General features: G+C 38.7%; 1 protein-coding gene across 2 annotated transcripts in view; it reads left to right on the plus strand.

Annotated features, from left to right (window-relative positions):
* FAF1 (Fas associated factor 1) overlaps window positions 1-27111 on the plus strand; it is a 376824-nt gene that overhangs the window by 335777 nt on the left and 13936 nt on the right. For both annotated transcript variants that reach the window (XM_031465103.2, XM_010984732.3), the window contains exon 18: window positions 7309-7524. In XM_031465103.2, coding sequence (XP_031320963.1) covers window positions 7309-7524 — 216 coding nt within the window. The remainder of the gene's footprint in view (window positions 1-7308; window positions 7525-27111) is intronic.

Here is a 27111-nt window from a genome sequence, read left to right on the forward strand (position 1 = left end):
TAGACCTACATGGTCAACTGATTTTCGACAAAGGTGCAAAGACAATTTCACTGGAGAAAGGATGGTCTTTCCAACAAATGATGCTGCAAACTAATGAATATCCATATGCAAAAAAAAATTAAATACAAGACAGTAAAAAGACTTCTAGTACATATCTTGCATCACATGCAAAATTAAGTCAAAGTGAGTCATAGACCTAAATGAAGAACCTAATAAAAACTATTAAAGTCATGGAAGAAAACATTGGAAGAAATCTTCTTGTCCTCGAGTTACATAAAGATTTCTTAGATCTGACACCAAAAGCACAATTCATACAATAACAAATATCTAAATTAGACTTCAAAATTAAGACCTTCTACTGTTCAAAAGACACTGTTGAGAAATAGAAAAGACAAGCCACAAACTGAGAGAAAATCACCTATCTATAGTGTCCAGAATATATAATAAACTCTTAAAATTTGAGAATTTTTTAAAAACCCACATTTAAAAATGAGCAAAATATTTGAATAAATACTTCACCAAAGAAAATACACACAAGGGAAATAAGCACATGAAAAGATGTTCAATGTTATAGTTATTGGGGAAATGAAGATGAAAACCTCAGCGGATACACACTAATTAGAATGGCGTTTTAAAAGAAAAGAGACAATACCAAGTACTGGCAAAGATGAAGAGGCACTGGCACTCTCATGTATTTATGATGAGAATCATTAATGATAGCACATCCACTTTGGAAAATAACTTGGCACTTTCTTATAAATTAAACATATACATACCATACAACCCAGCAGTTAAAACCTACATATTTACACAAGTGAAATGAAAGAAAGTAATAGTAAAATTTATGTTCACACAAAAATCTGTACACAGTGTTTATAGGGACTTCATTTATAGTCACCCAAAACTGGAAACAACTCAGGTGTCCCCTCAGCTGAGAGAGTAGTCATACTGTAATGTATCTGTATGATGGAATGCCACTCAGCAATGAATAGGAATGAACTACTTACTGATATCGTCAACGACATGGATGAGTCTCAGATGTGTTATACTAAATGAAGGAAGCCATTCATCTGACATTTATAGACACATTTATATAACAGTCTGGAAATGGCAAAACCAAGGACAGAAAACATATTAGAGGTTTCCTGGGGTTAGGGGAAGATGGATGGGGGTGGAAGTTAGTGATAGAACTGTTCTTTATCGTGATTGGTAATGATGGTTAGACAAATTTATGCATTTATCAGAACTCACAGAGCTATACATTTAAAAGAATGGATTTACTGTGTATAAATTATACCTAAATTTTGAAATGGGGGAAAAAATTAAGTGGCTCAAGGCATATATGAGCTAATCATGCCTCTCATTTGATTCCTCTTTAACTCAGCTTCTACCCCTCTCCCCGTGGTCATTCTGCTACAGCCAAATTGGCAGCCTTGCTATTGCTCATTCAGGCCAGGCACCAGCGCTTGTCATTTACTGTGACTTCTGCCACATGACTCTCTCTCCTTTAGGCCTTTGCTCACTGAGGCCTACGGTATTTGCTATTGGGGTTTACAGTATGTAAAGTTGTACTCCTCCCTCGCTCTACCTGTACTCCCTGTACTTTTCTCCATAGCACTCATCACTGTGTAACAAACTGTATATTTTCCTGTATGTGTATTGTTTTTCTCCCACCCTACTAAAATATAGGTTCCATGTAAGCAGAATATTTTGTCTGTTTCGTTCCCTCTTATTTTCCCATCATCTGGAACAATGCCTAGCACATATAATGTACTCGGTAAGAATTCATGGAATTAATGAATGTTAGCTTTAGCCTATTTCACACTTTGCTTCCCCTAGCTATAAACTGTTATTTGGTGGGTACTCATAGACCCCTAGAAGATACTGTACATGTGCATGTATTTATGCATGCATATGTGGATGTAAATTAAGCCAGTCTTTGATTCTTATTGTAAGAGATTGGCATAAGTGTATCTTATCTTTCCTGTTTAAAAAATGTAAATGTATAGAAACAATCTTTTCTGGGTATCTGTCTTCATTGCCTGATATCAATTCAAAAGTCTCAGTTTCTCATCCCTCAGATGTGAATGCTTTGAATATTCATACAGCTTTACTAAAGCAAGAAGTCTAAGATCAGTTTATATATCCAACCTATACTAGGTCTCCTTGTTTTGTTACAAACCTAAAATACTGCAAATAAAAACCTGTATTTGTTGAGCAAACCCAATTCAAGTTTAACAATGGTGTTTACCATGACTCCTATTCGAGTGTAGATGTCCTCTATGTCATTGTTTTACAATAGTGTTTACTTAACATGAGGCCTTTGCTTTTAGCCAGTAAATTTGAAACTGAACTACTGATGTATTTTTATTCTTTTCTACCAGTAAAACGTGAGTATTCAGATTCCAAGTTGCCGACTTACCTAATATCTCTTCATTGTTTTCCACACTGGGTCACTATTGTGGGATATTTGAGGTCTGTTTTCATTCTGGGGAAAAGCCCTAGAGACTGGGTGCATTGAGGAGCAGACATTGTCTGCACAATGAATGGGGTAATGAGCTACTGTTTTATTTGTCTATAGTATAATTGGTTGAGTTCAGACAGTAATGTAGCATCTGTTGTTATATTGTACAGGGAAATGTCAAAATAGAGAGCAAGCAAACAGGTGGATTAAAGGGGACCAGGAGGAGAAACCAGGAAATATCACATTAAGTTCTGATTTAAAGTAGCTGCATAGGGAATAATGATAATGATAACACCAACAATGGCTGTCATCTGTTGAGCACAGTGTTACAGCATGAGGTTCAGCACTGGCCACTTCTCACTAATTTGAGTCCTGACCAAGTGTCAGCACTTGCTAAGTGTTTTGTAAACATGACTCCATTTTATACAAGAACCTTTGTGAGGAAGATATTACTGGCCCTGTCTCTTATATGAGGTAGCTGAAGTCATATGCCTAATGGCTGGGATTTGAACCTCTGTCTGTCATACCTAAAGCCTATTTCCTAACCATACATTACATTTGATTTAAAGGTTAAAGTTTTTAAATTGCACTGTTGGAAGTCAGAACAGTGATTAACTTTAAAGAAGGTAATTCTCAGGAAGAGGGCAGAAAGACTCTGAGATGTTTGATTAGTGTGCTAGTTATACAAGTATGTTCACTTTCTGAACATTTATCAAGTTGTACACTTAAGATATGTGCACTTTTTCCTGTATGTTATATTTCAATACAAACTTTAAAACAATGACAAAATACATGGCTTTGAATAAAAGATAAAGTTGTGTACAATATATTTTGTTTTTAAAAGTTTAAATATATATTTATATAAAAATATGCATGCCAACAGGCACATGAAAAGATGCTCAGCATCGCTAATTATTAGAGAAATGTCAATAAAAACTACAATGAGGTATCACCCTACACTGGGCAGAATGGCCATCATCAAAAAGTCCATAAATAATAAATTCTGGAGAGGGTGTGGAGAAAAGGGACCCCTCCTACACTGTTGGTGGGAATGTAAATTGGTGCAGCCACTATGGAACACTGTATGGAAGTTCCTTAAAAAACTAAATATAGAGTTACCATATGATCTAGCAATCTTGCTCCTGGGCATGCATCAGGAGAAAACTCTAATTCAAAAAGATACATGCACACCAATGTTTGTGGCAACACTGTTTACAATAGCCAAGACATGGAGGCAACCTAATATCCATTGAGAGATGAATGGATAAAGAGGATGTGATACACACATACACACACAATGCAGTGTTACTCAGCCATAAAAAAAAAAAAAGAAATACTGCCATTTGCAGCAACATAGATGGACCTATAGATTATCATACTAAGTGAAGTAAGCCAGACAAAGACAAATATCGTAGGATATCATTTATATGTGGAATCTTAAAAAATGATACAGATTAACTTATCTACAAAACAGAAATAGACTCACTGACATAGAAGACAAATTTACGGTTACCAAAGGGGAAGTGGGGGAGGGGTAAATCAGGAGTTTGAGATTAACAAATACACACTATTATATGTAATACAGATATACAGCAAGGATTTACTGTTTAGCCCAGGGAACTATATTCAATATCTTATAATAACCTATAGTGGGAAGGAATCTGAAAAAACATATATATAAACTTGCCTGTACACTTGAACTAATACACTGTAAATAAACTGTACTTCAGTTAAAAAATAAACTTAAAATTTTTTAAAAATTTAAATATGCATGAAAAATTAATGGAGAGTGTCTGAGGTGATGAAAGTTTTAGAAATAGAAAAGATGGTAACACAACATTGTGAATGTACTTAATGCCACTGAATTGTTGGCTTAAAGATGATTAGAAAAATTAATGAGTATAACACTCAAGTGATGACAGTGGCTATCTCTTGGTGGTGAATCTAGAAGTTAATTTTAATGTTTTCTTATCATTTAATGTAGTTTTTACAATAAGTGTGTATTACTTCTGTAATCAGGAAAAGGTGTTTTTTAATCTCAAAGATACGGTTTTAAAGAACCACCAGTGTTAGAAATAGTCGAATGATTTCGTTAATCATTTAGAAAATGTATGTAACTAATCCACAGAGCTAGTTACCCTACAAACAACTCTTGGTTAGCCCTTAAGGGACGTGTCTGTGGCAAATGAATCTGAACAATTAATGCTGAAGCGAGTCAGACCTCAGAGAAAGGAAACTCAGGATGTTCAGTTCTTGGTTACTAGAAGTAGGAGCCATGAGATTCAGATTCTTTTAGCATTTATTGAGCACCGACTATGTGCTTATCACCATATAAAGCACTTTTTACATGCATTATTTCAGTTAACTTGTTAGTTTATTTCTTCTCTTATCAAATACATATTGAGCATCTATTTTGTACTATGTGCTACACTTGGAATAAAAAGTAAGACATGTTCCCACGTCCTTATGGAGCTTGCATACTAGTGGGAAAGCCAGACATTAAACAAATAAGTGTGGTGCAGTATAATGAATACTACAGTAGACATAATTGGAACTTAATTTTGATATATACAGTTTCATTGGGTTATTAATATATAACAGTGCTACTAAAATAGCAGTTTGAAAATATTCAACTGAAACTCATTGCTGATCCAGATGCTAATATTAGATAAACTTCCACTCATGTTATCCAAAAAATAAAAAGACAGAAGTAACTGGTTTGACTGTCTGTTCTTTCTGGTTTTTGAACTTTATTTCTTATGTCTCCATTTCTGGGATCAATTTTCCCATATAATAAATGAGAGTGTGAGGCTGTTTAGCCAGTGTAACCCCAGGCAACCATTAACTAAAACCTATTACAACACCACACTAGGAACTTTACATATATTGTGTATACAATTCCCATGTTTATAACCCCCTGTGAAGTAGGTGGTATTATCCAGTGCCTCCAGAAGGAAAATGACCTCAGTGTCATAGAAAAGACTAGCTTCCTCTATACACAACAGAAATTTTGAGTACTTTTTTTAAAAAAAAAATACTTCAGTACTAGAACCAACTAAATTATCCTCAATGACACAAATTAATTTTTTGTCCATATTGGAATCTGAGTAGACTTTATTTTCCTTTACATAAGTCAAAAGTTTAAAATATTAAAAAGCATATTCAGAAAATGCTGTCACTTCTACTGTTTCCCCCACCCTTTACAGGTTACCATTTTTATGTTTCTTTTTATTTATGTTAAGTTTATTGATTTTTTTTCTTCAAAGAAGCAGCCTATCTATTGGTTAACTAGTTATGTTGTTCTTTTTTCTAATGCATTCCTTTATGCTTTTAATTTTATTATTTTCTTGTCAGCTTACTTTTTGTTTTATTGGGTTTTTTCCTCCTAGTTCTTTAAATCTAATTCTTATTTAACTTAATTTTATTCTTTCCTTTTGAATGATATAAGAATTTTAGGGCTATGAATTTCCTCTGAGCACTGCTCTTTAAATGAGTCCCATAGATTCCAACATGAAATTTCAACAGCCATTGTTTTCTAGATATCCCGTAGTTTTCATTTGTATTTCCCCTTTGACCCAAGAGTTGTTTAATAGAGAGGTTTTGGTTTTTTTTAATGTTTTCCCTCCCAAAGGGAAGAGTGGCACCAACTTTGAAAATTGTGTTGAGATTTTGGAGACCATAAATCCCAGTTTCTCTCACTCATGTTACTTGATTATAATAGTTGTAAATTAATTGGGGGAAATTTTTGTTTTCCTGTTGATGATAAATTGGTAACCAGAAACAGAATATAACTGTAAAGCTGAGCATACTAATGCCAAGTTTACTATCTGTGGAACCCTCCCACAATGTGAGGGACAAAAAGGTTTTAGTGAATTTCTGCCATAGACCCCCACATGGGCAGGGACATCAGAGACCTTTAATCTCCTTCCACTGGAGTATCTTGAATGTGAAACAATGTAATACAGTAGATTAAGAACTAGGAAACCTGAGTTTGAGCCCAACTCTAGCTGTGAGCTCTCTCAAGTTTACCCTACCTGTTTGAGTTTGTATCCTAATCTTTAAAATGAAGGGTTTGGGCCATCTCTAGATCCAGAAATCCAGACTTGGCCAAATCTCACAGCAATTTAGTGACAAGGCTGGATCTAGCACCATAGTCTCCTACCTCCAATAAACCTGATATTTTAATTTCTTTCCATTCCATTTTCTTACTGTAGAAAATAGATAAAAATTTGCCTTTTTAATCATTTATAAGTGTACAAATAAGTGGCATGAATTATATTCACAACATTGTGCAACTGCCACCACTATTTCCAAAATTTTTCATCACCCCAAGCAGAATCTTTCCCCCATTTTAATGTTAATATATTATCCAGAATTTTACAATCTTCAGTCATTTTACTTAGGAAATGTATGTTCTCTCTCTCCCCCCTCCTCATGCCATCTATTTCTGTGTATGTGTCTTTTGCAAATGCTTCTAATAGCCTTAATTTATACCCTAGAAAGAAAGCAATTAGATATTTGATGCCTGTTTCCTCAATCACAAATACCTGAGCCCTTCCGTAAAAAAAAACAAAACAAATTACCTTTCTTTTCTGTGTAGTTACCTCTCAATTTAATATGTGTCATCAAGGTGGGATTTATTTTAATTAATTGCTTATTAGACTAATATTAAGAAAGTGAAAAACACATGACTCTACTGTTCAAGCATTAGGCTTAGTTATAAATGGGCAATAACTTTTTGATGAGTTTCTAGAAAGCAGCAGCTTTTTTCTAGTCTCTCCTTCCTCCTCTCCCCACAGTCCCATCCATCACACAGTTTAACCCCTGGTTTTTACCCTCTTTAGGCCATCCGGCTCTCTTTAGAGCAGGCCCTGCCTCCAGAGCCAAAGGAAGAAAATGCTGAGCCTGTGAGCAAACTGCGGATTCGGACCCCCAGTGGCGAGTTCCTCGAGCGGCGTTTCCTGGCCAGCAGCAAGCTCCAGATCGTCTTTGATTTTGTAGCTTCCAAAGGATTTCCATGGGACGAATTCAAGTTACTGAGTACCTTTCCTAGGAGAGATGTAAGTTCCCATTTCTGTCTTGGGAAGTGTGTCTAGATGGGAGACAGCCCGTCATTAGGGATGCACAAAGTAGTCCAAGAAAAGTCCCATGGCACAGTCTACCACAGGACCGCATACCCGGAGTCCTTCTTTGTTCTGCACACCATTCTCTCCTCAGTCTTTAGAGAAGGTATGGCTTCCCAGGCCAGCAGACATGTAGGCACAGTAGCCTAGGTAAGAAACTAGGTACTAGGTCTTTCTTCCTTCCTGTCTATTTCCCCTATTCCATCATTCAAACTTTCCCAAGATCCTCATCTCTGTATACCTTAGAGTGGATCTGAGAATTGTGTGCTTAAAAGCTTAATCAGGGTCAATGATTATAGATTCGCTATGAATGAGTCATGCTAAACCAAGAGTGTTTTGTGATTCGATAGTTCTTACTAGGCTGGGAAATCAGGGACAGTGACCTATATTCACTGTATATCTGTGTTTCAGCATGGTGTTTGATAGTCTCTCATAGTATTCTGAGGCAGTAGACAGATGTAAATCTTCCGTTAGTGATTAAATGGTTATGTCCAAAAAGTGCTGACTAAGAGACTGCTATCTCCCCAGAGGGAACCAAGAGGCTCTATATTTAATCCTTTATTACTCACCATTCTTATGGGCAATTTAAATGAAGACTTTTATCAGATTTATGTATTACGAAAGCTAAGATTCAAGAAACCCTTAAAATAGTAAAACAATAGGCAAAAATGTACCTAGAAAAATTTTATAGAGACATATGGAGATAAAAAGAGATTCCTGCATTAGGTTTAGAAACCCAGTTGCTCAAGTTTAGGATGGAAAAACCATGCTTTAGTAGAGGTTATAGTAGTTAAATTAAGCTGAATATACATTAATAATGTGTTGTGACTGTCAACAAAAAGCTAGCTGCATTTTTAGAGAGAGAACCCCAACAAGATGATACTCAATTCTGCATGGAGATGAACTACCCCAGAGTAGCCCTTACACTCCATGCTGTAGCCTGAAGAAACGGGAGGTTATCTAGAGCAGGGCTGGTAGGAAGATGAGAAAACTGGAAATCATACCATTTGGGGAACATTTCCTCTAGAGAAGGAAAGGCCATGGGAGATGCGATTGTTGTCTTCAGCTTCTTGGAAGCCTGCCATGAAAAACAGGGATCTGACACTGTGAGGCTCTAGCAATACACTGGGACCAATAAGTTGAAAATTACAGGAGGCAGAGTTGGCCCAATGTAAGAAAACCACTTTCTGAGATAGAAATATTTTGTGTTGTGATGTAATGATTTTCTCATTTTGGGAGATAACCAAGCATTACTGAATTATCCCTTTTCAGCAATAATCGATATATATGGAGAATGAGTCATTCCTGATGTTCCTACTTTATATGAAATGGGGCGTGGACTAGCTTATCTCTGAGATACATAGTAAATCTTAGTATTCTGTGATTTCATTGTGACCTGGTAATATGAGGTTTAATAACTGAGACTTCATCTAATACACCAAAATCAAAAATTTGGTTAAGGTTCATCTTAATCCCTCACATTAACTGTCGGATTTGCAGGATAGAGACAGAACCCAGAGGTATATGTTTAGCTCTGCCACTCAGCCACAAACCCCCTAAGTGCGATGAAAATCCTACCACTATGTCTAAGCCAAGGAGACTAGAGTGGGCCCCGAGTGCTGGACACTGTCCCCTCTCTCAGGGCCCTCACCTACTGCTCCAAGCTGTTCCTCTTTATTCATGCATAAGATGCACAGGGCAACACACACATGCACATGTTCTGTGGACCACAAGGCCAAGTAAGAAACTACCTTAAATTCTGATGCTGAAGTTGAACTCTCAATGTGTGAACATTTAGAAAAGAGGCACTATCAAGGGGTTTAAGATCAGGCTGGTTCTCATGCTGTTTCCAGCCCATGCCAGACCATGAATATCTTACCTTGGAGAACTTATAAAACTTAGTCCCTCCCAGCACTTGGTTTTAAGTCACTCCCCTTCTGGACCTCATCTGTGAAATGAAAGTACTGGAAGAAATGGAGTCTAAGGGCCTTCCTGGCTTTTAAAATTAATCTTCCTTTCAAATTAATTTTTTAAACTTGATATTGGGAATGGTGTGGGAGGAATAATCTCTTTGAAGGAGCTAGGTTTTATGATCAGTATTAACAACCTCTTTCTGTAGGGTAAAAATGTGGACTGTGGAAAGCTGCTGTTAAAAACACTCAGGGGAACTGTGAAGTGAAACGCAGAGGGTTCTTCAGCTTGTGACCTGCCTGCCTTGAGCTCTACTGACGACGCCTTTTCTGTGCAGACTGTGTTAGGTGTCAGTATGTATTAGCCCTAAATGGAGGGTCAGTCACTTAGTTTGAGAGAAAATTTACTCTTGATTTAGATCTCAATCACTCACCCTTTGTTTTATTCTGCCAAAGAACACTACTCAATCTGGTTAACAGTCTTTTCTCCCCATGTCCCTTTCACACTTACCTCATTTGTACCTCCATCCTATCCCAAGGCCAGTTTAGACCAAGTTTGGCCCAATTCCCCAAAGAAAATATCTAATCAGAAAGGTTTACTCCTATTGGAAAAATCAAAAGCTTCCCAGTTTCCATCACAGATCTGTTTTATGGTCCTTGGTCAACCTGAAATTATCCGCCTCAGAATGATTATTCCAAAACCATATTCTAATCATTCCTTTTCTTGTTTGAAAACTCTTTGGTAGCTTCCTACTGCCCTAGGATAAGTACAGACCCTTAAAATGGTCTAAAAACTCATCACAATCTGGTCCATATCTACCTTTCCCAGCTTAAATCCTGCCTCTCATTACTTACTTTCATCACCAGGAGATAGGATGCTGCTGACTTTTCACTAAAGACACAAGAGACTCTCATGTCTCTGTGCTTTTGTGTACCTTGTTCTCTCTTCCTTGAATATTCACCCTGCCCACTTTTTCGGATCTTTTTGAACTCATCTTTTAATGCCCAGCTCAAGTGTCATCCCCTCTGGGAAGCCCTCCCCTTCTGCCAAGCTCCTCACCTACGTACCCATTGCAGTTTGTACATTCCTCTCCCATAGGTCTTGTCCTATTATTCTGTCAGTATTTGAGACTGTTCATATCATGTTCATCTCTATCTTCCCTGAAGTTCCCAGCATGCTGCCTCACACGTACGCATTCAAGTTACTGTTGTCAAACATTAATGACCTCAGGTCTGACCTAAATCCCTGATTCCAAGTGAACTAGAGAGGCTGTTTCAAATGAGAACAGATGCCCTAGGCCCACCCAGATTCCAGACCCAGACCTAAACCCAGAAAAGCCCACCCAGGACTCATTAGACCTCCTAGAGCTAGGGGTGGGGTGAGAGTTAATGGCCCTTCATCCTTCTCTGAATGCTCTTTCAAGTCGAATGACTAGTGTTTTTGCAAGGCTATTCTGTAACAGCCATCTGTGTCTGCAAGGATTAAGATCTAATTTGTAAAAGTCATCTTAAATTACAACCAAACTAAAGACTGTTAAAAAGCACATCTTAAGACCTTGCCTTTTTAATAACAAATAACATAAGACTTAACTCTAGGAGTCTTACTGTGTCTTCAGCCTTTTCTCCACAAAGCAGAGACTAGTTTCTCACCAGAGGACCTGTTAAACTTTCTTCTGCACCCCCACCCCCCAATCAAAACAATACTTCATGTTAAGATTTCCCAGCTGTCCAACTATTTACTAAATGTCTGCTGGGTATACCACTGAACTGAGCACTGTGGGACAACCAAAATAGCAGCAGATACAGGCCTTCCTGGGAGAAGCTGACTGTCAAGATGCTGAGAACATAGAGTTGTTTGTTTTGTTATGTTGTTGTTCCATTTTGCTAATAACAGTTACCAAGAGAAGAAATAGTTTTTACTTCCTGAGCTGTGATCACTAAGCCCTACCTTGTGGGTATGTTAGAGCCATGTGAACATCACTGGCCCATTTGCCTCCCTTTTGGGCATTGCCCTGGTAGTGAGGTAGTTGAGTCTAAATGCTGAAAAATGACACTGACCCCTACTACTACTCACCCTGCCTTGGAGTCAGAGTAAGGGGCCCCTGCCAGTTCCCTTCCTCCACTACCCCCATTGCCCTCTGGACCTACAGCTGTCTGGCACCACTTGATATGAAGTTGTCTGTATCCCCAACCTTCCTCTTCCCTTTTCTCTCCTCCTCCCACTCCCACCCCTCCCTCTTCTTTCCAATTCTGTTTTACACTTTTTATCCTCTCCCCCTTCTTTCACTCTTCCCTCCTTTTTTAAATTTAATCCTACAACTCTTCCCCTTTTTACCTCCTTTGTTTGCCTTCTTTTCCCTTCTCCTATCCACCTCACTCAGAGAAACTCTACCTGCAACTGGAAAGGGAGGTCTTTGCTGTTTATCAGATGACTGCAGAGTACTGGGAAACAAGGATGGGGATGGCAGGTGAGCTTCAGAACTGGTGGCCTGTGTGCCTTGTCACTTGTGCTGTAATCAAATAGCCCCATTCTTGCCCCGAGAACACTTCTTCCTCCAGATCTGTAGATATGAACCCCCAAAACTTGTCTAAGCATGCATGCAGAAATAACAGTATCAGAATTTTATGTTCTAGAACAGAGAGGAACAGGAGAATGAGTATAAACAAACTCTCAGCAGCGTTCTTTACAAAGTAGGCCTTCAGTAAAGGTATGCTTACGTGAACAGGGAGGAAAGCCTTACAAATTTAGGGTATAGGGATTTCTTCCTCTGTCACTCATCCACCTTCATTACACTAAGCACCAAGCTGAGCACTAAGCTCAGCACCAGGAACACAGTGTTGAAAAACAATAACATAGTTCTTACCCTTGTAGAACTTAGCCTGTATCGAGAAGCTACTACTGGATGACATCTGACTTCATTGATAATACAAGGATATCCTATTTGCCAACATAAGGAAATAGGAGTGGTTTAATTTGCATTTCATTCTTGTATTCGTTCTTTCATAGAGTAAAACATTTAGTGAGCAACCATTCAGCCAGACTTTCTACCAAATGCTAATGATACAGAAATAAGAGAAATTGTTGCTGACTTTGGAAAGTTCATATTCTAGTGAAAACACACGTGCAAAGCAAGTTGCGTTACAAATTGTACCCACAGTTGGAAGGACAGATAATTTCAGCCTGCAGTTAGAGGCATTACAAAGGAAATGAATTTGACCTGAGCCTTGCACAGAAAGATGTTGGGTTAGTGGTAACAGAATAACTTATTTAAAAGTAAAAGTTTTAATGGTAGTTAGACCTGTAACCAAATCCCACCCCATCGCATACATTTTATATGATATTGGGCAACTTACTTGGCCCTGCTGAACTTTTATTTCTTCACCTTTGAAAGAGAAAAATATCTAGCTCAGAGAGTTGTGGTGAGTGTAAGCTACTGTGTCCCTACCATGTAATAAACAGTCTGCTATAATTATTCTAAGTGGAGAGAGGCAGAAGAGGTAGGAAAGGCTTACAGCTGAAGAAAGCATGGTAGCAACGAATTCTTCCTCCAGAGCAGTATTTGCATTTAAAATAGCCACATGCTGTAAACCAGACAAAAGAATGTATCATTGGAATCATAATATCTCAATCATAATATATCTGTCAAGGCCCAATGCTCTCATTTTACAGGTGGTAGAATCAAAGCATGATAAAATTATGCACTTTCCTTAAGTCACGTGGTCAATTATAATAACAGAGCTGACACTAAACCCATTTTCTTACCGCCATTGCTTTTAAAGATCATTGGCTCCTTTTAAAAAATCTGTTGATAGATTATAGAGCTCGACTTTAAAATTAGAGCCAAAGGACGAAAGAATTAAAAAAAATCAACATTAGAGACCACCTAGTAAATGCAATAAATTGCAACTGTAAGCACGAGTATTTTAATATTTTCTGTACTTCACTGATTTCCATATGTTAATACATTTAATACTGCAGTGGGATTGATTTTCAATTTGTGTTAGACTGAGTTTGATTTAAAAGCAAAAAACAAAACCAGAAGGAAAAACTTGAATGCCATTGAACGACCTATGTCTTAAAAGCTTTGTTTTCAAGATAAAGCAAGTTGAAGCATCTAATCAATGAAATACATGTTAAATACTGCTGAGCTTGTTCCATTCCCCTCAGATAGTTTACATCACTATATCTAATTATTTGAGATTTTCCAGTATCCCTAAATGATCAAGATTCAGAGAATAAGAACTATGATTGTGGAGTGGAATGCAGCTAATGTCAAACTGGTCACAGTATCAATTCTGCCTCTAAACTTCCCTCAAATCTGTTCTTTTCTTCCCTTTTCCCCCACACCACTTCCCAAGTCTACATAGCCCAGATTAAATTTGAAGCATCCTAATTTATCTCCCTGACTCCAATCTTGCCTACCCCACTTCCTATCGGTCCTTCCTACTGTCTCTTGTTATTTTTCTAAAATATAGATTTGATGATACCTCATCTCTCTCCTGCTTAAAAGCTTCCAGTGGTTCCAGTGCTCTGCAGGAAGAAGTGCAAACTCCTTATGAAAGCATGCAAAAGCCTTCACAGTCTCACCCCATCTCCTCCCCATCCCTCCCCTCTCAGTTCTTCTCACTCCCTCCAGTACTTTTCTGCCACATGCATCCCACCATCAAGCCGAAACAACTTTCTTAACCAAAAGAAACCAAAAGATCTTACAAGGTGCAAATATATTCACAAAGTTCTCTCTCTCTTGTCAGCTCTGGGAGGTAGCAAGATAGGTCATATTCATGCCATTCAACGTGTGTGTAGGCCTGAAATGAAATGAGGTGAAATGACTTGCTTGAGAGCGTACATTCAGTTAGTGATCACTCAAGACTGTGGTGCAGGCCTCTCAGTTGCTTTATTTTCAAAAGTAACTTTGTAAGGAAACATGCTCCTAGAGAGTTTTGACCATGGGACACTTGAGTTTATAGGTTCAGGTCATTTGGTAAACTGTTTACATAATATTTACAACAAAAGAAACTAAATAGCAGGAGGTTTAAAAGAATAATATAGCTGCTTCTTGAATAGATCTATATATGAAACTACTCTGGCATAACAGCAGTCTAATTAAAGGGAAAAAATATACTTTCTGGCAAGGGTGGTTTATGTTTCTTCAGGTTATTCATTTTGTTTAAGAAATGTGTCATTTTCTAAATTGTAAGTTTTAATTGTTTTTAAGTAATCAGATGAAGGAGCCTATGCCTTAACAATGCCTTACATGCTGAATCAGTCTATGAAAACTCATAGCTTTTAGGCGCCTCTGCTTTATTGTTGGAATGATTGGGGAGTTGGGAATAGAAGGAAAGCAGTGGTGTAGAGGAAGGAACGTTGGACTGGGAATCACAGGGTCATTAGTGCAACCTTGAACAAGATACACCCCCTCTCTAAATCCAAGTTTTCTTCTCTATAAAATAGAAACAATAAATTCTGCTGCTCCCAAGACCATAGTATGGCTCAAATAAGGGATTGTATATAAAAGTGGTTTGTAAACTGAGAAATACTGTCCAAATTGAAAAGTAGTGATGATCATGATGATTTTCCAATAGCCAAAGTTCAGGATAAAAAAATGTTTAATAATTTTTTAACATTTTTTATTGATTTATAATCATTTTATGATGTTATGTCAAATTCCAGTATAGAGCACAATTTTTCAGTTATACATGAACATACATATATTCATTGTCACATTTTTTTCTCTTTGAGTTACCACAAAATCTTGTGTATATTTCCCTGTGCTATACAGTATAATCTTGTTTATCAATTCTACAATTTTGAAATCCTGTCTGTCCCTTCCCACCCTCTGCCCTCTTGGCAACCACAAGTTTGTATTCTATGTCTATGAGTCTGTTTCTGTTTTGTATTTATGTTTTGTTGGGGTTTTTTGTTTGTTTGGTTTTTTTTTAGAGTCCACATATGAGCAATCTCATATGGTATTTTTCTTTCTCTTTCTGGCTTACTTCACTTAGAATGACATTCTCCAGGAGCATCCATGTTGCTGCAAATGGCATTATGTTGTCGGTTTTTATGGCTGAGTAGTAGTCCATTGTATAAATATACCACATCTTTTTTATCCAGTCATCCGTTGATGGACATTTAGGCTGTCTCCATGTCTTGGCTATTGTAAATAGTGCTGCTATGAACATTGGGGTGCAGGTGTCATCCTGAAGTAGGGTTCCTTCTGGATAAATGCCCAGGAGCGGGATTCCTGGGTCATATGGTAAGTCTATTCCTAGTCTTTTGACGAATCTCCATACTGTTCCACAGTGGCTGCACCAAACTGCATTCCCACCAGCAGTGTAGGAGGGTTCCCCTTTCTCCACAGCCTCTCCAGAATTTGTCATTTGTGGATTTTTGAATGACAGCCATTCTGACTGGTGTGAGGTGATACCTCATTGTAGTTTTGATTTGCATTTCTCTGATAATTAGTGATTTGAGCATTTTTTCATGTGCCTATTGATCATTTGTATGTCTTCCTTGGAGAATTGCTAGTTTAGGTCTTTTGCCCATTTTTGGATTGGGTTGTTTGTGTTTTTCTTATAAAGTCGTATGAGCTGCTTATATATTCTGGAGATCAAGCCTTTGTCGGTTTCATTTGCAAAAATTTTCTCCCATTCCGTAGGTTGTCTTTTTGTTTTACTTATGGTTTCCTTTGCTATGCAGAAGCTTGTAAGTTTAATTAGGTCCCATTTGTTTATTCTTGCTTTTATTTCTATTGCTTGGGTAGACTGCCCTAGGAGAACATTTTTGAGATGTATGTCAGATAATGTTTTGCCTATATTTTCTTCTAGGAGGTTTATTGTATCTTGTCTTATGTTTAAGTCTTTGATCCATTTTGAGTTTATTTTTGTGTATGGTGTAAGGGAGTGTTCTAGCTTCATTGATTTACATGCTGCTGTCCAGTTTTCCCAACACCATTTGCTGAAGAGACTGTCTTTATTCCATTGTACATTCTTGTCTCCTTTGTTGAAGATTAGTTGACCAAAAGTTTGTGGGTTCATTTCTGGGCTCTCTATTCTGTTCCATTGGTCCATATTTCTGTTTTTGTACCAGTACCATGCTGTCTTGATGACTGTAGCTCTATAGTATTGTCTGAAGTCTGGGAGAGTTATTCCTCCAGCCTCTTTCTTTCTCTTCAGTAATGCTTTGGCAATTCTAGGTCTTTGATGGTTCCATGTAAATTTTATTATGATTTTTTTCTAGTTCTGTGAAATATGTCCTGGGTAATTGGATAGGGATTGCATTAAATCTGTACATTGCCTTGGGCAGTGTGACCATTTTAACAATATTGCTTCTTCCAATCCGAGCACATGGGATATCTTTCCATTTTTTAGAGTCTTCTTTAATTTCCTTCATCAATGGTTTATAGTTTTCTGTGTATAATTCTTTCACCTCCTTGGTTAGATTTATTCCTAGGTATTTTATTACTTTGGGTGCTATTTTAAAGGGGATTGTTTCTTTACTTTCTTTTTCTGTTGATTCATCGTTAGTGTAAAGAAATGCCACTGATTTTTGAACGTTAATCTTGTAACCTGCTACCTTGCTGAATTCTTCAATCAGCTAATGATGTTTATTGAGGCTTATTTTACTAGGCACTACTTGAAGTGTCCTGTATGTATTATCTCATTTAATCCTAAAAACTATTCCAAAGGTCAGTATTCATACTGTATACACTGAGGTGGGTAAACTCAGGCACAAAAGAGGTTAAGTACCTTGCCCAATGTCATAGTAAGTATCAGAACCAGATACAAACCTGACGTGTGACTCTAGATTCTGTCCTCTTAATCCCTGTACCATCGTGCCTCCTGAGCCAAGTAAGGAATAAATTAGTGAGGTAATTTATCATATAGAAAAATACTTTCAATGTGTAAGTGAAGCTCAGTTTTACACATTTGAAAAGATTTCAGCGTCTCTGATTTCTTCATGTTATCCTCACAGTTTGTATTCTAAGTCACAGCCAGAGGTAGGTAAAGTACATACTTAGTTATATTTCACACTCTGGTTATCCAGGCACTGTGCTAAGTGCTCAGGAGTAAGGCACATTCTTGCCTTTGAGAATACCCTGACCTCTCATGTAAATAATCCTCATAGTGCAGTTCATGCAGTGGGTCCTAAGAGTAGTCAGGCGAAAGGGGCAGAAGTCAGAGCTGACCTGGGTGACCAGAAAGGCTTTGTAAAGGAAGTAGCAGGTGAACAAAATCTTTAGATGTATAGAATTTTGAGGGCCTGATAAGGAGAGAACATTCTCCAACAGCTAGGACAACTTGAAGAAAGAAGCTGGAAAGCACCTCTAGACAGTGGAGCGTAGACCAGATTGGTTGATAGACAGAGTTTTTATCATAAAGTTCTGAGAAAAGGCTAAAGGGGGATTGTATAAAACCTAGAATCCAGGCAAGGGAGCTTGGCTTTATTTCATGTAGTTGGTGGAACAAGGGAGTGGCATGGTCATCATGGTTATCTTCAGTGTAAGAATAATTATCCATACGTTACTCCATAATATACAGATTCACTTTGGCTGACACATAATACGTGTTCAGTAAGTGTCGATCCTCTAATCTCTTTCCACCCCCAATATCTAAGTGATCTCATTCAGTCTTGTGGCTTCAAATGTCATATATACAGTTACAACTCCGAAGTCTGTATCTCCAGCCCAAGCTCTCTCCTGAACTACAAACATTTATACATACAACTGCCTACCCAGCATCTCTACTTTATGGCTGGTTGGCATCTCAAATTAGACAATCAAAACTGAACCCCTGATTCCTACCCTCCTCCAAATCTGCTCTTCTCGTAATTGTCCTCATCTCATTAAATGGCAACTTCGTTCTTTTTGTTCAGGCCGGAAACTTGACTCTTTCTCTCATTTTTCCATCCAACTCATAAGCAAATTCTCTTGGTTTTACCTTAAGAATATATCCAGAATCTACTTCTCACTGCCTTCACAACTAAACCCCAGTCCAATCTCCTGTAATCTCTTGTCTAGATTATTGTAATGGTGTCCTAACTGGCCGCTCTGCCTCCACCTGCACCCCTTCACCTTTCGATCTCTTTTTCTATTAAAAAAAAAAAAAGTCATAGCTTTTTTTTTTGTTTTTTTTTTTAAGGTAGGAGATCATGTCACCTCTCTTTTCAAAACCCAGTAATGGCTCCCCATCTGGTTCTAAGTTTTTGAAAGGCCCTCCCTGATGTGATTTGTGCCGTTTCTCTGACTCCACACAGTCCTTCTCAGTCACCCTGTCATCCTTGCTATTTGTTTTCCCACCTTGGGTCCTTGCACTTGTACTTGCTTCCCTAGATATCCGTATCACTCATGCCCTTTCTTCCTTTACGTCTCTGCTCAAATATTGCCTTTCCGTTGAGGCCCTTTCTGACCAAACTAAATAAAGAAAACAGTCCTCCTTCCCTCTTCTCTGTCCCTACCTCCCTACCCTGCCAGACTGGCAACCCCTGTGCCTCTTACCCTGCTTTCTTTTTCTCCACTGAACTGATCACCATCTGACATAATAGATATTTAGTTGTTTATTGTATACACCCTACTAAAGTCAAAGCTTTTTGAAGGCCAGAACTTTATTTGTTCACTGCTATATACCTGGCACCTGGAAGAGTGCCTGGAACTTACTCAGTGCTCAGTAAGTATCTGTTGAATGAATGAAGCAAACAACCAGCCAGCCTGTGAAGTAATAATAAATGGCTGTCTACCATTTGTGGAGTTCCTGTGGGCAGCTGTGCTGTGCACCAGACAGGTATCATTTAATTGAATCCTTACAACAACCCTGTGGGGTTGGTATTATCCTTACCTTATACTGAAAAAATTAAAGGCACAAAGAACCATATTTCAAACCCAGGTCTAAAATCTATTATACCAGGCAAATATTATTTCCATTTTACAGATACAGAAACCGAAACTGTTTTGACCAAGATAACAAGATCTGGGCATTAAATATGAAGGTGCTGATTCTTTTTCTGTTATATCTCACTGGCAGCTTGGAAAGATGAATTGAAATGGCAGAAAACTGAAGACAAAAGAATAGTCAAGGGATATTGTAGTACTTAAAATGAGACTGGTAAAAATGCAGCCAAGCAAGAGAAGATTAGAGAGATGGTTGGTGTGAAGTCTCCAAACGCCTGGACTAAACGTATTGTGATAAATGGTTCCATAGCTTCTTCGGCCCCCTCTGTACTTGGAGTCAGACAGATCTTTGTTCTAATGTTGGCACTTACATCCATTTGCTGAGTTACATTGAGTACATGATTTCTGTTTTCTATATTTCAGCTACTTCTTTCAAGTGAGGATAATGTCATGCATCCTCACAGATACATTATGATAAGACCAAAAGTGATAATGAAAACACTTGGTAAACGGCAGAGGGCCATGCCATTTGATTTAGTAATGCTAAATTTCTTTGATCCATCTCCAGCAAGTTACTGCTTTGACCTGTCTCTAGCCTTTAAAAAATAAATTTCTAGACACATTCCTCATTCTTGGTATGAGGCTGACCTGCACTTTGTCACTTGGATTATAACAGATCCTCCCTTGGAAGAAAGTCCACCATGTATTGCAGTCCCCCTAGTGTAGGAAAAATGTGTTCTGAGCACTGGCAATCATGACGAGGGAGACAGCATGATGCTATGATATAGGGAACCAGTTATCAGGTGGACTTTGGATGAGTCACATACCTCTATAAACTGGTTCCTTCACCTGTAAAAAGGCAGATAATAATAACCAACTATGGAGTGGTTGTAAGAATTAAGTGAGGCAATTTGAGAGCAAGGACATGACACATAGTAGGTACTCAGGACATGTGAAGCTTTAAGACATGAAGACCTTGTGCTGGGAGGAATAACACTAATTAGACATGTTGCTGGGCAGGGCGCTATGTGGAGGATGAACCACTCCTCCCTTTCAGTCAAACTCTCCTTGAAGGAATTGTGTTTATCTCCTCATTTCACATCACTGTTTCCATAAAGCAGAATCCTCTTGGTTGAGATTACATAGAAATGTGACTAAACACCGGAGAGTTCTTCAGTGAAATGTGTTAGTATAATTTTCTGCTTAGTTTCAAAATGAATTAGGTCTCAGCCTTCCAGAATTGAGTGGATTGCTGACGTGAAAGTTTTCTTTGACATTTTTATGGCTGATTTGGTGATCTCTTCAGTTTTTACAACCTTTTCCAGCTTTCAGTCAGACAAGGATAATAACAATTATTAATGTGCTACTTTTTGCCAGACACTTTAGAAAGTACTCATTTAATCTTTATATAAACCCTGAAGCATAGTAGCCCCATTTTACAAATAAGATCACTGAGGCTGAGAGACATGAAGAAATAGTCGCAGCGTCATGTACATAGTAACTGACATAACTGCGATTTGAACCTTTGGAGCCTGTGCTTTTTATACTAAATGGAAAATTTTTCGTATAATGTCAGAGGGGTCCCTAAGACCACCTCCATGTTTGATGATATTCTAGGAGGACTCATAGGACTGAGCATATAATCATATTCACAGCTGTGATTTGTCACAGCAAAAGAATACAAAGCAAAATCAGCAAAGAGAAAAGGCACATGAGACCAAATCCAGGGAAAACCAGACAGAGCTTCCAAGGGTCCTCTCCTAGTGGAGTCACACAGGATGAGCTTAATTCCCCTAATAGTGATTTGAGACAACACATGTGAAATGTTGCCAAGCAAGGAAGCTCTTTAGGGACTCAGTGCCCTGGGGCGTTATTGGGGGCTGATCACATAGGTACCCTCTGCCTGGGTATCAAAATTCCAGAATCCAAGAAGGAAAGAATGTGTTCAATATAAACTAGTTTGTTTGCACAATTTAAGATTAGTGAGCTACTGTTATCAGTTCTGAGAATAGTGGGGTACCCTCCCAAAAGCCAGGTTCCCAGATACCAGCCAAAGGCCGATCTTGTAAGACAACCTTTCAGAGAATAAGTTGGGTCTGCTATGTTAACTTTTCTGCACAGATCACCCCTTTTGCTTTTGACCAAGGCATCTTTACAGAAAAAAATTATGATCAGTAGGAACCTATACACAGGGTAAGAAAAACCTATAGTGTTGATCTATTATTTATGCTTTTTAGGGATCCTGGACTTAGCCAGTTAAAACAAATCCCATTAACCATTAAAGTCTGTCTTAGAAAGCCAGGTGGCTTCCTCCTTAAATGTCTATATTAACCCCTTTTTTCACCTGGCCCAAGGCATTGGTTCAGGTACAGTACAATTCTAGCTAAGTTGAAGCTGACCTGAATGTCATCCAAGGCTGAGGCAGTGTCATGATATCAGGGTACACACAAGAAGTACAACCCCAGAGGGCACCCGTGGTACCCCTGTACACAAAGTTTACAAGTGTTAGAGCACTAAGCAGGACATAGTATCATTAGTCATGCCCCACTGTGGTGCCTCCCACCATTGGGTTCTCAGTCAGCAATTTAGTTCAGCCGTTGGTTTCAGAGGGACTGCCTAAGGCAGTCTCAAATTTTTTTGCTTCTTTGTGACACCAGTGCATTCAACTCATGAGTGTAGACAACATCTGGAGGTGTTCTGTTGGAAGTTAAGGAGCTAAGGCCACCCCTTGCTGTCTCGTAGTCACCAGTGCCATGTGTGATTGTAGACTCAGCAGTCAGTTTGAATTCAAAGCACTTGCAGCAGCTTGGGAAGGCAGCATGAGGAGTTTTCCTTCAGGAAGAGCAGAAAGTTTCCATGAACAGTTTTGAAAAGCAAAGATCTTTAATGCGTTTTCCCTTCCCTGCACTTCCCCAGGTGCCAGGGTTTTGATTTGTTTTGTTCTTTTCTCCTTTGTTACAAAATCATTGTGTCCCATTTAGCAATTATAATTTTACTTTTTTGTTTAATTATCCCCCTACTCTCATCCATACCTTTCTTCTGAAAGGTCTATATGTGCAAGAAGGACCAAAGATTTTTATATAAAATCATTTTTATACAACTTAACCAGAAAGACACATCATGTTTAGGAATTGGTCAGTGCAAAATCCTGAGTTATGAAAAATTTTTCAAAACAACTTTATATAACCTCCCACCCCTTTTGTCATGTTTATTTATCTAGTGAGCAGACTAGAAAAAGATCAATCCCTTTTTGAGAGCAGCAACATTTAATAATCAAACTGTCTTTCTAAGGTGTGTGCTCCCACAGAAAAGTGAGAGAAATAGAGTCAAGCTATTTATTAGTCCATTGTTGCAAACCAAAACTATTCTGGGAAGTTGAACACAAGTTAATAGCTTGTGAGACATCCCCCAAAGAAAGTTGAGAGTCCTTTCTGTCAGGAGTGGGCAGAGGGATCACATTTCTTGTGATGCTCTGTCCCCCAGCTTGCAGGAAAGCAGTCAGTCTCCATATCAAATATAAGCCAATCAGCAGCTTGATTTTAAATGGTCCCATCAAAAAACAGGTCCTTTCCTGTGGGGATTTATATGTGACCCAGGTGGTACATACAGTAGGGCCAAAAGCAGCCAGGGGAGCCAGTAAGCCAACTGTCCTGGAATTGGATCTATCATTTTAAAATTCCTTAGGTAACTTTTACCTCTCACAACAGACATCAGCTCAGCTACTTTCATACCACAGATAAATGACTCTGTATTCACCTAGACACCAAAGGTTCATCATTCCCTGCCTCTTCATCCTTTCTTCTCCCAGTGTTTGCACCATATTTTATGTGTCTGGTTGGGCTTTTGAATCCCATTTCTGACCCCAGCTGTGGGGAAGGCGGGTCCCAAGACCACTCCAAGGTTTGATGATTCCTTAGCAGAACTCATAGGACTCAGCATATAGTCATACTCCTACTAATGGCTATGATTTATTACAGCAAAAGGATACAAAGCAAAATCAGCAAAGAGAAAAGGCACAGGGGTTGAAGTCCAGGAGAAACCAGGCAGAGCTTCCAAGAGTCCTCTCCCAGTGGAGTCACCTGGGATAAACTTAATTCCATCAGCAATGATTTGGGGCAACACGTGTAAAATGTTGTCAAGCAAGGAAGCTTATTAGGGACTCAGTGCCCAGGGGTTTCATTGGGGACTGATCACGTAGGTACTCTCTACTTGGTACATACCAAAAATTCAGAATCCCAGAAGAAAAGCAGTTGTTCAGCATAATCCATGTTGTTTGCACAAACAGTTTAAGCACAGTTTACCACAGTTGTCAGTTCTGGAAATGGTACAAACCTTCCTGAAAACCAAGTTCCCAAATGCCAGCCAAGGACCAGCCTTGTAAGCAAGACGTCCAAAGGATAGTTATCAGGCCTGATATGTTAACTCTTCTCTGCACGTACAATTTTATTTTTTAAAAATAGTCACATCTCATTCACTTCTGGGGTTTACTACTGGATATGTAGGTGGAACTCTGTAAACGGGGAAGCTTCTGAACATTTGACTATGCCTCTCCTCGTCACTTGTAACAGAACTTAGTCCTGTAGTGCGGTGTACAGGTAGCCTCAGAAGGATACTAACAGGTACCAGTTCACCTTGTATTTTCAAAGGAGGTTTTCAAGAGAACCTGGGGGAAGCTCATCCCCTGCAGATGGCCATCTTCTAGCTTCTAGGATGCCCACATATCCCCTGTAAACTTGCCCCCAGATTGTAATGGTCTCCTCAGAGCCCCTGCAGCTGTTTTTGAAGCTGTAGCCACTTTGCCTCACCACAGAGAGAGAATACTTTCTTCAAACTGGCTAGTTAAAATAAAGGGGGAGTTGTTGGTATTTGTTTTCCCTTGCTTGTTTTATAAGCAAATATAAATCAACACTGTAAGGATGATTTATTTAACACTACCTCTTTTCAATCACATTTCAGAGGCATTGTAGCCTGAAACAAGAGTGTACACAGGCCTGGAGTCAAATGGACTTGGTTTTGAATTCTCGATCAATGTTTTAGAGAGATTACTTAATCTCTTGGTAAAATGAGAGTAATGATATGTATTTCAAAGGGCTGTTGTGAGCAATAGATTAAAGAATAAACATAGATGTTTAATATACATAGCATTTAACCCAGAGTAAGGATCTGATAATGGTCACTGGTATGATGGTAATTGTGATTATTTCTCTGTCCACACTCACTCCCTTCTTCCTCTCCTTATTTTTTCTTTTATGTTTTGGTTTCAAGAAGACAGGGAATCTTTATCCAATATTAACTGTTTAGAAACTACCAGCTTTCCAGGAAGGATGTCAAACAGGGTAGCCTTACATGACTAATAACAAAAGGTTGAGAGGGATGTTCAAGTAGAAATATCTAGCGTTTAATATCTGCATTCTGTTTTACCAAAATAGCAGATTTCTTTCATAGTTGGAAAGTTTCCTAAATTAGTTTGTGGTGTTTTTCCTAGGGTGAGAGACAGGCTTATTTCCTCATGGAAACTTTTCCCTCATTTGTGTCAGGGTCCTCCAGGGCCTGCTCTGTGTAAGCTCATTTAGGGCAGCAGCTATACTGTGTCTTATTTGCCTTTGTGCCCCCAGTTTCTGACAAAGGGCCTGCACAGGCCTACCACAGAGTAGAGGCTCACTAAATTGTGGGTGGATGGAGGATGGATGGATGGCACACACTGTGGAGGAGATGATGATAATTATAACATGATCTTGGTTGGTCTAAAAAGCCAAGTGTGGTAGAGGAGATAAGGCAGGAGCTCACCCTCGCAGGCATAGGGGACAGCCTGTCAAGCTAAGGCACAACATGGAGTACACACAGATTTGGCCAAACAAAAAGGCCTGTGTCAGTGGTGCAGATTGTGGTGAGCAATGTATCTGAAGTTAAGAAATTACAATTTTACTCTGTAGGCTATGGGCAGCTATTGATTTTAGAACTGGGAGTTGCAGTAGTTACACTGTATAAAATTGCCACAAACACTGAATTAGCAAATAATCAGTGCCCCTAGGGGAAATATAGAGTTAAAGTACTATGAGCCTCTGGTCACAAATTTTCATCAACCAATCAATATATAACCTTGTCTTATGTGTATTTTTGTTTAAAGTCACTTTATTTAATACGTAGATGTTGATTAATTAACATTGAACTCATGGCCAACCGTACTCTAACTCATAGCTGAATGAAGCTTATCTGATGCACACATAGTCTCCACAAGGCACGTCACAGCCTTCTTGCACTTGGGAACACTAGATACCGCTTTAGCACTATGCCTGAAGGCCTTTGGAGATTACACACAGTGTATTATGCCTGAAACTTAGGATATGAAGTTGGGCATCAAGGAAAATGAGACAGGAAATGAAAAAATGCTGGAGAGTTTTCTATGCAATATCCAACAAATATTATTTGAGCACACAAGACGTTCGGAGTACAGTGTGAATAGGCTAAACAAAGGTTTTGCTCTCATAAAACGAGTGCTGGTGGAAATTTGAGATAGATGTTAACCCTTGTATTAAAGATGAGGAATTTATGCTTAGTGCTGCCAAATGGCCAACAGAAATTGGGTAGCTAGTAAGTTGCAGAGCAATGGCTCCACCTAGGTCTTTTGATCCCACATTTTTGCCTTTTCTCCACTGTCTCAGCCCTGTTGATTATTGTTATCTGAAAGAATTAGAGTAGGGAGAGCCTGGGAGAGGGAAACCAGACAGGAATATTGAAGTAGACAGACAACAGGCTATGGGAGTCTGAACTAAGATGGCAGCAGTGAGGATGAAGAGGAGGAGCAGAATCAAGAAGAAGAATCATTCAGATTTGGTGATTGTTGCTATGTCAGGGTGGGGAGGGTAGGAAGAAGTTGTCAAAGATGACTTAGCGGTTCCCAGCCTGAATGACTAGAAAGATGGGAGTCACCATGTGCAGAAGTCAAAGAAGACAGATGAAGATGCAGGTTCACTTTGGGATTTGTTGAGTCTGAGATGCCAGGAGAAAGTCTTCGTGGTGCTTTCTAAAGAGGATAAAGAGATTTAAACTGTAAGACTGGCCCAGTACCAGAAAATGTCCCTGGCAGTGACTGGAGCGGATTTGAAGGAGATGAGGGACAGAGGGACAGAGAGACAGTGTAGGGTAGTAGTTAAAAGACTGAGTTCTTCTGGACTCCTAGGCTGAATCTCAACTCTGCATTTCCTAGCTTTTTGATCTTGGGCAAATTACTTAGCCTCTGTGTAGCTCAGTTTACTCATCTATAAGAAAAGGGTGATAAATAGTACCAACTTCACAGGGCTGTTATAAAAATGAAATGAAGTGATACTTATAAAGCGCTAGTGTGTAGTAAATACTCAGTGTACGGAAGCGGTAGTGGTGAAGGTGATGGCAAGAAGAGAAAAGGATCTTGCTAAGCCACAAAGATATTGAGAGAACCAGTGGTATTGTATAAGAAAACTCATCATTGTATGCCCCTGTCCAGATCAAAGGAATTTTTAAGGAGTCTTAAAAATACGTTTGAGGTGATTACAGCCATTTCATGGAAGCTGAGTGGAATTCAGAGCCATAATTAAATCTGCCTTTGCTTCTTTCTAACTCATCTACAAAGTACTTGGAACAGTAGGGGATGATGACATTGAGTAAAGCCATTTATTTTTATGCCTATTGTATACACAATCAAGTATATTAGTTCTCTGAAAGATGGATATCATCCCCATTTTACAGATGAG

This window comes from Camelus dromedarius, chromosome 14, assembly GCF_036321535.1.
Source record: "Camelus dromedarius isolate mCamDro1 chromosome 14, mCamDro1.pat, whole genome shotgun sequence".
Lineage (NCBI taxonomy): Eukaryota > Metazoa > Chordata > Mammalia > Artiodactyla > Camelidae > Camelus > Camelus dromedarius.